The following is an 11,435-nucleotide window of genomic DNA, read 5'->3' on the forward strand; positions in this document are numbered from 1 at the left end:
TCATCTCAGGCCTATGGGGCTTTCGGGACGGAACCCCCACATTGGAACATGGCTGTCTGCTGGGCCTCGGCGGAATGGAAAGGCCCGCCACTCACTCGAGCCCTGTCCTGGCCGCCACAGCAGGTGGGGCCCAGGTTTGTGGTTCCATAAGCATCTCGGGGGTCACAGCAACCGTGGGAATGAGAGCCTGTGGGGCCCCAGAGGTGCCATGGGGCAGGGACGGGGCACCCTCTCTTCTCTGGCCTCACCTTGGTAGCCGCTCATGGAGCCGCTGAACCTGGGGATGCCCTCTTGGTTTGGCCCGAATTGTTGTCTGATTGATGGTGAATAAGAAAATCCTAAACACGAAGGGCCTTCCCTAGGGTTGGGAAGTGGAGCTATATCCCGAGCTAATAAACGAGGACGTGGAAAACCCAGGGGATGGGACTGGCCTTCTTCAGAAGTCACCTCTGCAGACCAGCCACCTTCCCGGGTAGAGCTGGGAAAGCAAGTGTCTAAGTGGCATATTCACAAAGGGGATGAAAGGATAACTAAAGGGGGTGCTCTTCAGGGGTCTGGAGGGGGGGACCCAAAAGGCAGAGCCTCCAGCAGCACCCAAGGGTCAGTCTCCTGGCCACCAACTAGAGGGCACCAGCCCCAGGGCCCTGCCCCTGGGGTGCCGGGAGGTCACGGTCCCCAAGGGCCCGGGCTGATGGGGCGGCAGGATGCCTCACCCCACCCTCTGGGTCTCTCCCACGGTGACGGACACACGTCCCTTGGGTAACCGTGGCTGCTAAGGACATCTAAGCCATGCCCTGGCTCTCCAGACTCTACCCACCAAACAACCTTCTGTTTAGGAAATTCCATGCCTGACACCGGAGTGGTGGCTGCTTCGACTACACATATCCTCCCTGGTTCCACGGCTTCCGTGTGACTTTCCCATGGCCAACGCCAAGGTCGAGCCAGCTCGTGGTCGGAGCTCGGTGGGAGTTAGTTTGGCCATTTCCTCATCGGTCTGGCGGGTATGTGTTGAGTGTCACTCAGTCTCCCTGAACTCATCACCTCTGGGGACACTGCCTGACATCCCACCCCGGATCACGTCTGTAAACAACATCTCAAAGACCCTGCACCCACTGTTCTCTCAGAAGGCTCTCTTGGGGTCATCATTCCCAAACATTTTATTCTGAAAAATCTTAAACTCCAGGAAAGGTACAAAAAGAGCAAGTTGCAGAGATCATGAGATTTTTTTACCCCTAAATACCAAAACCCATCAATTCTACGGAAAGGACAGTCGTATGATTGCAGACGAGCCACAGCACTGTCGGCCGGACGGTCCGTTTCAATTTGGGGGCAGTCATCGGTTTTCAAGGCAGCTCCTTGACCCGATTTACAGCTTCCTCCCCTTGGAATGGAATCTCCGGCGACTGTTTAAATTTGTCAGAAACAAAAATGCAAAGTGGAACTGTAGGACGTCACAGACTTTGGACCAGAAGTGGCCGGTTAAGTGCTGAAAGAGACGCCACCGAGTGAGCTGATGGTCCCCCAGCTTGAGGGCCACAAATCCCAGGCAGGAGAGCACCCCCAGGGCTAAGTACACCCGGGAGAGGTGCCGCCAAACCGTGCGTGGGCACACAGGGCCTGCCCCACGACGACCAGGATGTGGGTGCCCAGGGCGACGTCGAAGCCCTGGGGGTGCAGCAGGGCCAGGCAGTAACTGGCCAGAGAGAGACACTCGATGCCAAGGAAGAGCCACGGCTTCCAGCCCTGCTCTACGTAGAGGCACCAAGCCACTGGCCACACGAAAATGGGCAGGGTGAGCCACTGGTCGAGGACGGCGGCAAGGTGCGACTGTGTCCAGATCCGCAGCCACTGCACAGGGCCGTAGGCCAGGGCCATGGAGGCAAAGACGTCCTTGAGGTAGCGTGCCCTCGGCGCCTCCGCCGGGTCCCCTGTGGCGCCCTCATCTCTCCATAGCCAGTAGCACCCCAGGAGCACGTAGGCCACGTTAATCAGCGAGTTGAAGGGCATGGCCAGGCAGTGAGGGAAGCTGGGTACGGGGGCCTCTGCATAGTGCTCATAGCCCACTTGGACGAAGACACCCGCAAAAACGCCTGCGTAGACGGTGCCACAGGGCCTGCCTGGATTCCGGCTTCATCTAGAACCTTCCGAGCTCCAGCACACCCTGTGAATGGCAGTCAGAACATTTACAAGAGCGGCCGCCTTCGCTGTGTTTTCGGAGTTCAGACAAACCCTCCCTGGCCTCGCAGCTGGCCCGGCAGGAAGGAGTCCCAGTGATTTCCGACGCAGATGCCGCCACCCGTCCCCAGAGTCGTGCTGATTGGCTGGCACTGGCGGGGGAGACTTTTCTGCCCCTTTCCCCTGTGGTTACAAAAAGAGTGTGGTTAGAAAGCAAGCCGGCCTCAAAAGATCCTCCATCTTTGTGACTCTTAGAATCAGGATCCACAAACAGTTTTAATCAGAAAAAAAAAGAGCTTCTCATGCACAGCTCCCAGAATCCTCAGCGGCACGGAGGTTTCAGGCCGCTCTCCCAGGCCACCTCTGCTTCCCTCCTTTTTTTTTTTTTGTACCCTAGACATCATGGTCATTATCCCAGTTCCCTCAAAGCCACTGCATTTGGAGATTTAAACCTCTTCCAGGTTTAAATGATCAGTGGGGAAGTTTCCAGGCCAGCCCCAAAGTGTTTCCCTTCTGTCCTTGCCCACAACACAACCTTCCACTTCCCCGCAGTAGCAGAACACTTTAAAAGCAACATGCAGTTACCATGGACGGTCAACTGCTTTGGGCTCTGCTGTGGTATGACTTGGCCCAGGAGGCCAGAGACGGATTAATAACAAAGGGAAAAGAGGTCTGATGTTCTGGAAATGCCTCAATCAAAGAGGGTGGGCAAGCAGGAGCCGGGAACAGAAAGCAGAGAGGGTCTGGAGCTCAGTGTGGTCCGATGTCTGGCTGCCTGCGTCTGAAACCTGGGCCTCCCGCTTACCAACGGGGTGGCCTTGAGCCTCAGCCATTCGGGGCCTGGGTTTGCTCCCCTGTAAAGTGGGGACCCTCCCAGCACCTCCACTTCAGGATTGTTGGGTGGATTAAACGAGCTCTTAGATAGGCAGAGAGCACTTAGCTCGTGGGGAGCACGGAGAAAGCACATGATGGCAGCCCTGTACCCTCAGAGAGGGGCTGGGGGGCCTTGAGCTGAGCTTTCTGGCTCCTGTCCTGCATTGGGGGCTGGGGGGCTGGCTGCCCTCTCTTGAGTGTGGCATTTCCCAGCAAACAAAAGCCCTCACTTGACTCGGCCATCTCCTGGCTGCACACAAACCTCCCCTCTTGGTCACATGCACCACTGTGGACCCAACGTGCGGTCACGCAGAAGCCAGAGGCCTGAGATGCACCCTGGCCTCCTCCTGCACCCTCTTCCCTGGCTAAGGAGCCCAGGTCAGGGTGCAGCACCCTTTCCCTGGGGTTCCGCCTCCAGGCTGGCCACTGCCAATGTCTCCCTCAAGTCCCCAGCAGATTCGAGGGGATGGAGTCCGCCCCTGCTTCGGACTGTTAGGTAGTGGCTGGCTTCCCACTGGGCACCTGGTGGCTTAAAAGTGCCAACCCCCACTAGCCCCTGCCACCATCCAGGCCCAGCTCTGCCTTCAGGCCTTAAAAGCCTTCCAGGCCTCAGAGCCCCTGGGCTCCTGCAGGGCCACTGCGTTCTGCTCCTGGCCTCTTCACCTCCTCAACTCGGCTGTCATTTCCCCTCGGGCTGGGGTCAGGCACCCTCAGGTGGGCACGTCCCCATTTGGCTTCCGATCAGGGCTGGCTGGGGCCCGCCTACTGTCACCCAACCCTCACCCTACACCCACCTGGGACTTGAGTCACTGGCGTGAAGTGCCTGGCCCACGGGGGCCCTGTGCCGTCCCCGCTGTCGCCTGGCCCTCCTGTTGGCCAGGAAGCAGGGTGGACAACTGGAGATGGCCACTGTCAACTGGATGGGAGAGCTATCAAGGGAGGGCGGGGAAAGCGACTCTTCATTTCCCAGGTCAGGGCAGAGTCCACCTGAGCCTGGGAGGAGGGGGCGGAGCTAAAAGTGACAGGTCACCTAAATCCCGGTCTAAGGTCCCGAGGAAAACCAGGCCCCGGATTTTCTGGTCAAATCTCATCAGTACCCCCTGAATTGCCACCACCTGTGATCCACAGACCTCAGCTTGGGAACAGCGACGCTTTCTTTGGCCTGTAGCATTTACAAATGCTGTTGTGCCCCTGGACCGCCTCCCCTGCCTTTCCACGGGTAAGAGGACCCCGGCCTGTGGCCCATCTCCCTGCTCTGGGGAGGCAAGCAGCAGATGCAGGCAAGGCCCTTGAAAACCATCTGGCTCAGCTTTCTGATTTCACAGGGAGGAAACTTGGGTCCAGAGAGGTGACTTGGCCAAGGTCACCTAGACAGATGGTGGCCAGACTAGTCTCCTGGTGAAATTGCCATCCCCCTCCCAAAAAATAAACTGGGGGCTGCTCTCCTTTCCTTGCCATCATGAACACCCTTGGCCCTTTCCCAGAACTTACAGACCCTTTCTCAAAAGAATGTTTGAGAATGCCCAAGACCCACTGAGTCACAATATGTGTTCGGTCTAAAGACAGTTATGGAAGTATCGCTCAAAGTGTGTGATCTGGTAATTTATAGGTTTCTTTATTAACGCATTAAATATCAAGATCCACCAGTCTAACGAACCTATGCTTTGCTGTCTACGTTGGTAAAAGCGGGGCAGGGGACATTTCAGAGATTTGTGGAAACAAAGAAGAAATAAAGCGGAGGGAGAAAAAAAATCGCTTTTCCAACCGAAGCTCCCGGACGCCAGATTCCGAAGCCTGCGCTACGGGGCGGGCAGTCGGCCCCCTGGGGGGATCTGTCACGTGGGGGCGATCACAGTACCTACCTCTAAGGTTGCCGTGGGAACTTACAGCATTGGCGCGAAAGGAAAAAAAAAAAAAAAAAAAAAAAAAGCCAGCGCTCCCCACCATCCGGGTATTTTGCCTCCCTCTTTGCTCGGCTCAATTCAAATCTTGAAAAAGGGCGGACCCGAAAAGAAGCCGTACGCATGCGCGCGGGGCGGGGCGCGGGGCTCTGGGAAGCAGGCGGGGCGGGGTGACGCGAGGTGACCCGAGAGGCGCCCAGGGTTCCCGCGCCCGCCCGCCTGGCTCGAGCACCGGGCTGCAGTCCCCGCGTCACCGGCCTGGTCGCCCGCCCTGCGGCCCACGAGGCGGGGGGGAGGGCGGGGGGGGTGTCGGGGAGGCCTGGCGCCCGGGCCGCTCCCGGGAGCGCGCCCCGCCTTTGTTTGGGCGCGGGCGGCGGAAACGCGCTCCGAGGGAGGAGCCGGCGGGCCTGGGAGCCGGCAGCTAGCCCCGCCCCGGGTCGCAACCGCCTCCCCCGCCGTTCCCAGCGGCTGGTCGCGGGGCCGGCTGTCCTGCGGCCGCTGGCTGTGTGGGGCGGGACAGCACCTGCCGGCCCTCTCGGCCGGTCGCAGTCTCCCACGCCCCGTCTCCCCTGCCAACCAAAGGAGACTCCTCGGGTGTCCGCCCCTCCCACGACATGGGGACAGTTCCCAAGCGGCGGGGGGGGCGGGGCCGAGCCCGTATAAGGACATGGGGGGGGGGTGTTAGCATTTCATCCGGGCATTCCCCAGATGCCGCCGCCGCCATCTTTGTTTTGTGCTGAAAGTCGCTATTGACGCCCGCGGACGGCCGGGCGAGGGAAAGTGGCAAGATGGCGGCTCCCAGGGAGGAGGCGTGTAGCCGCGCTCAGGGGGGACGCGGGGCGGGGCCCGGCGGCGCCTGACCCGAGCGCGCCCGAGCGTGCCCGAGCGCGCGGCGGCCTCGACCCCCTGCCGCGATCGGTGCGGAGGGGGTGTCCCCTAAGAGGCTTCGTCTGAGAAGGCGAGGGCGGGGGTGGAGACAGTGACGTCGCCAGGCTCCACCCCCTCGCCCGACCGCCGCCGTCGCCATGTTTAGTTGTTACTTCTTCACACAAGATGGCGGCTCCCACGGAGGAGGCATGAGCGCCCTGCCGTTACCGCTCTGCCTGCCGTACAGTTGCCACTTCGGGGCCTAACTCTGGCTCTTGGAGCGGCTCCTGTGGGAAGGAGTCATAAGGAGGGAAGCGAGGATCGGACGCTGCCTTGCACTGGCTTTGCAGTGAAAGAACAGACTCAGGAGGAAGAGAATAGGGGGGAAGCGGGAGCTCTTCTCAAGATGGCGGCTCCCAGCGCGGCAGTCACAGCCTAAGCAGCAGAGCCGGTCAGAAGAGAAAGGTGCGTGACTTCCCGAGCCGTACGGCGGGAGTCCCCGAGCGGCCCCCGAGAGTTGGCGCTCGTTCCCAGGGCCTCCGGCGTGCCTCCGTCCCTTAGGGCGTTGAGGCTCTTACGGGAGAGGCGGCAGCACTTAGCGCTGGGCGGGGAAGCGGGACGGTCTCAAGATGGCGGCTCCCACAATTGTGGTCTGAGCGCCGGCGGGGCTGGGACAACCGCGGCGCTTGTGGCTCCCTTCCACCCGCCCCGGAAGCCGGCCAGTGAAGGGGACTTGGGGGTGTGGGAACCGGGCCGGGGCTCCGCCATTTCCGGCGGGGGAGGGCTACGACTGAGGAAGGGAGGAGAGAGAGGCGGCTCAAGATGGCGGCTCCCAGGGTCTCCCGCCCAAGCCTTTGAGCGGGAGCGCCGGAGCAAGTAGCCAGGGCGGCGGGTCGCGGCGGCCTCCGGCTTCCGAGGCCTAGACGGTCCACGGTTTTGGGAGGCTCTTGAGCGGCCGGGTGAGCGAGAAGAAGGGGAAGAGCTGAAGGGACGGAGGGTAGTTAAGATGGCGGCCTCCATAGAGTCGCCTACCGCTGTGGGAGAAACCGCTTCTCCGTGAGAGCTGCCTGAGGCGAAAGGGGGTGTGTGTGAGAGGGATTGGGGGACTCCCTTCCCGCTTGGTGACTTTTCTTTCACCGCGCCCTTCCCCAGAACCATGGCTTCGGCCGTGTCGCCTGCCAACTCGCCAGCGGTGCTCCTGCAGCCCCGCTGGAAGCGAGTAGTGGGCTGGTCGGGGCCGGTACCCCGACCCCGCCACGGCCACCGCGCCGTGGCCATCAAGGAGCTCATCGTGGTGTTTGGCGGCGGCAACGAGGGGATAGTGGACGAACTGCACGTGTACAACACTGGTGAGTGCAAAGCCCGCTGGGTCCTCGGCGCTTTCCCTCCCTCCATCTCCTCCCTTCCCCTCTTCTTCCCTCCCGCCTCATCTCCTCCCCGCCCTCCGCCTCCCGCTCCCTCCCTCCCTCCCTCCAGCGCTCTCGTCCTTCTCCCTCCCCCTCCTCATCTCCCCCTCGCTCCCTTCCCTCCCCCTCCCCCCACCCCCTCTCCCTCCCCACGATCTACTTTCTCCTCTCCCCAGACCCCCTGGTCTCCCCGCTTCTCTGCCCCCCCCCCTCGCCTCCTTCGCCCCCCTAACCCCGCCATTTTCCGGCGTTTGGGGGTTGCTTTGCCTTCTCTGAGGGGAACCCTCCAGCCGACTGGGGAGGGGGTGGGGACTTCAGAGACACGCCGTTAGCACCCCCCCCCCGCTGGGGCGGGCAGATGTGTCCCCTTGGCGCAGGGCAGGTGTCCACCCCCCTCCCGTGCTGCCCTCCCGAGCGGGCGCTTGTCTAGCTCTAGTGCCCATTCTGGAGAAACGACCATTGATTTCCCCATTGCCAATTACATCTTCAGTCTCTCTCGAGAAAGGGAGGGAAGTGCTCCTTCGGGGCAGGCTAAACGTGTTGGGGGTGGGATGGGGGGGCAAAGGGGGGTGGGGCGGTGGCACGGAACCTCCCAGGTTTTCTGCAGGAGCCTCGGGGACCAGTGGGGCAGGGGCCAGGGCTGCCTCCCCTTCCGGCATTTACCTCTGCAGTGTTGATTTCCAAGTTGCCAATTTTCTTGGCCTGGGGCCCTCCGATTTGGGGGCTGGATTCAGGTCCTCTGGCAGCCGGCTGGGGGGTCCTGGATCTCACTTGCGTCCCTCCCTGCTGTGTTATGGGCTGGTGGGGCCCTGGTGAGGGGCCTGCCCCTCCCTCGTCTCCCCCTCCCTTATGGGAGGGGCGTGTGGTTACTACCCCTTGCCCGTTGTCCTCGCTGGACCTCTAGGGTAGAAAGCCTCTCTTCTGGTCACCCCAGCTTTGTCACACTCTTCTCAAAAAACACCCACCTCCACCCCCACTTTGGGCACTTGCTGGCTTCATGCACCTTGCACGGGGTTTGGCATGAGGTGCTTATTGAACGTTTCTTACCCTAGAGCAGGGTTAAACTTCCTCATGGAAACAGGAGGTCTGGGCGGGTTTTGAGTGAGACCCCGGAAGACTGAGATGGGGTGACTCATCGGGTGCCAGAGGAAAAGCCTCCTCTTGTTAGCCATGCCGCCTTTGAAAGCTGCCCGCTCTTCAGCAGGGTGATGCACTGGGGCCAGCCTCAACTCTTCCCCTCACCGTCCCCGGGAGCAATGTCCTTTGGGCCCCACGCCTGTCCTCTCCCGGAGCTTTGGCGAGCCTGGGTCCTCGAGCCCAGCTGTCCCCTCCAGGTTCCGAGGTTGGGCCTGCACTGGGGCCCTGAAGACGAGCCCTGGGTGGCCTCACTCCCTGGGCCCTGTACCCACTGACTCCCCGGCTGCCTTGGTGCCTGCAGGTTGGAAAGCTGGCCGAGAGCACCGCAGGAGGGAGCGGGTGGGAGCTGGGCCCTTGGCCAGCCGCTCCCTCCCTGCCTCCCGAGAGGACCTCCCGAGGCCAGCCCATGGCTTCTCGCCCTTTCCGTTCCTGATCTGTCGGCACCTGTTGCCCGGCGAGTGTGGGACTTTCTCAGGGCCTGGGGTGGTTTGTGGTAGTCGGTGCCAGCTCAGGCAGCTGCAGTTTCAGGAACGAGCCCAGTAAGGTAAGGCCGAGGGGCAGGGATACGGCTGGTCTGTTTTTAGTTGCCATCACCATGCCCAGCAACTCCTAAACTCCTTCGACTGACTTTAGTGCAGGAAGGCCTGGGGCCTGCTCCTTGGCAGGAAAATGCAATTTTAGAAAGTAGGGCAGGGGCCTAATTACAATAGCTCCAAAGTCCACTCCTCACCACTTTCCTAGCTGCCCAGGCCCTCCACACGGTCACCCGTTTATTAAAAGGAACTTCAGACATTAACTCGGTAGCAGTCTGCAGAGCTGCCCGTTGTGCGACGGGGTGACTGGCCTTCCGAGGGGTTGCTTAAAAACTAAGAGCATGGAACCTTCCAGGTTAGCAGTTCCTTGGGTGACCTCTCAGGAAAGCAGCCAGCAGACCCTGCTCCCTTGTCCTCACAGAGGTTTTGTTCATCATCGCCACAGAACGGGGAGTCACTGAGCATCTGGCTGCTCGCACGTCTCACACCTGGTTGGGGGTTCTGCTCTCTGTGGCTCTAGAATGGGCTTGGTGGGCAGGGTCACGAGCACGTGCTCTCGGTCAACAACGAGAGGCACTCAGCGGGTAGCCAGCTCGATGCCCCTTTCCCACCAAGAGTGGCTGGGATGCCCAGCGTCTTCAACAGGTACCTCTCCTGCTTAGCTTTGCTTTGGGTTTTTTTGCTTGTTTTTTTTTTTTTTTTTTTTTTTTTTTAACTTAATTGAATTTAACGAGGTTGGCATATTCTCCTGTCACACTTTTCCTTTGGCGAGATTAGCCCTCAAAATTACTCGCCGCTTTTGGAGAGAAATCCGATCTGGAAGTGTTCCCTGTTGCTAAGATATCAAGCTCCACGGGGCATGTTCAGGGACGTCTGTGTCCCTCCCTCTTGGTTATCTTGACCATCTAGGGATGCAGGGGGTGCTTGAAGCAGGGGGTACTTGAAAGCCTGTGCCCCCCACTCTGGTGGCAGGTGGCACTGGCCGCTGGACTCAACTGGCCTCTGGGAGGTCTTAGGTTTGCCGCTGTCCTTGTCCTCTAGGAATTGTATTTCACCATAGCAAGGCGGCTCACCCAGAGGGCCAGAGCGGGAGGAGCGGCGAGTGCTTTCCAAGGCTGGGTTCTGCTTCAGTGGTTTTCTAGCTCCCAGAGAATGTTACAGCTGGAAGGAACCTGGGAGACCATCGAGTGTAACTTCCTTGTTTTTAGAGATGAGGAAATCGGGGTCCGCGAGGGGAAGTGACAGGGCCGGGATCACCCGGCCAGCCCGTGGCAGGCACAGTGCACACAGGCCCCCAGGCCGTTCTCCCAGCTCCCACTTGAGTGAGCAGTCCGTGGTCCTCGAAGGAGGAAACTCTTTCCTTTCTCCCCATCCTGTCCGTAATCGATCACTGATTCAGCCTCCTCTCAAATCTGATCCCCTCCGTTCCAGGACCTCCTGGTTTCCTGCTTGCCTCTTGCGGTCACTTCTGAGTTGCCCTGTGTCGGGAAGCCCTTCCACTCCCTCCCCCTCCAGTGTGATCGCCCCTTCCCCATCCTCCCGAGGGTGGGACTTGGCTCGACCAGGGCCCAGGCCCCCTCTGATGAGCAGGGCACACCCATCCTCCCATGGAATGGGAGTTGGGGCACAGAAACAGCCTTCCCTGTACCTCCCAGCCCCTGGCCTGGTGCCTGCCACTCAGGAAATGCTCAGATGGGGCAGCTCAGACACAAAGGAAGGTTGTTCCTCGGTGCCGGCAGCTGGGGTGCCCCTGCCCCCTGTGTGGGCACTGGCCTCTAGAGGGTGACGGGACGGCAGCAGCTATGGATTGGATGTGCCACATGGAGGACGGGGCAGAGGAAGCGGCAGAAAACAAACTCCCGCTGGCCTCTCCTCAGTTGACAGGCAGGAAACAGGGGTCACCTGCCCAGTCAGCCACGCCATGGCCCCTGCATGTTCAGCCTCCCCTCCCCAAATTCACCTCCCAGCCCGGAGCCTGCCCGGAAAGCAGTGGCAAGCCAGAGCAGATCCCGAACAAGGGAGCCAAGGGATTGGGTTAAGTGACCCCGCCTAGCGGGGCTGGGGCAGTAGGGCTAGGGGAGAGCCAGAGCAGCTGTCCCGTTGGAGAGACTGTCACGGAGAAGCGAGCCCGCTTGCCTGCACGACTTCAGGGGCAGAACCAGGACTCGGGGCAGTGAAGAGAGGCAGATTTGCCTCCGTATCCAGGACCTGTCCCACCTTATAGCCATCTCTTGATGGTGGGGGTAGGGGGAGAGTGTTGCTGCCCTGCCTGGAACGTTGTTCTAGAACCAGATTGTCCCCTCCTGGGGTCCCTGGTTATAAGTTCTGAGGACACACGGGGGCTATTTCTGGCCTGGCAGGCTGATTTCATTGTCAAGAGTGTAATAGAAAACACCATGGGGACCATCCCTTTGCCATGTGGCTCTGTCTCCACCCAAATAGCCCCCCTCCACCATGACCGGTGGCCCCCTAGCCGGGGGTATTAGCCACAGGGTGTGCTGGTCAGAGAAGGCGGCTCATGGCTCTGTGTCCACCAGACACGG

General features: G+C 60.5%; 1 protein-coding gene across 1 annotated transcript in view; it reads left to right on the plus strand.

Moving 5' to 3' along the window:
* The first annotated feature begins 5,758 nt into the window (after positions 1 to 5,758).
* The window catches only part of HCFC1 (host cell factor C1), a 23,918-nt gene continuing 18,241 nt past the window's right edge, over positions 5,759 to 11,435 (plus strand). Inside the window, exons 1-2 of the mRNA XM_037821774.1 lie at positions 5,759 to 6,281; positions 6,969 to 7,165. Coding sequence (XP_037677702.1) covers positions 6,973 to 7,165 — 193 coding nt within the window. The 5' untranslated portion in view covers positions 5,759 to 6,281; positions 6,969 to 6,972. The remainder of the gene's footprint in view (positions 6,282 to 6,968; positions 7,166 to 11,435) is intronic.

Source organism: Choloepus didactylus, chromosome X, assembly GCF_015220235.1.
Source record: "Choloepus didactylus isolate mChoDid1 chromosome X, mChoDid1.pri, whole genome shotgun sequence".
Classification (NCBI taxonomy): Eukaryota; Metazoa; Chordata; class Mammalia; order Pilosa; family Megalonychidae; genus Choloepus; species Choloepus didactylus.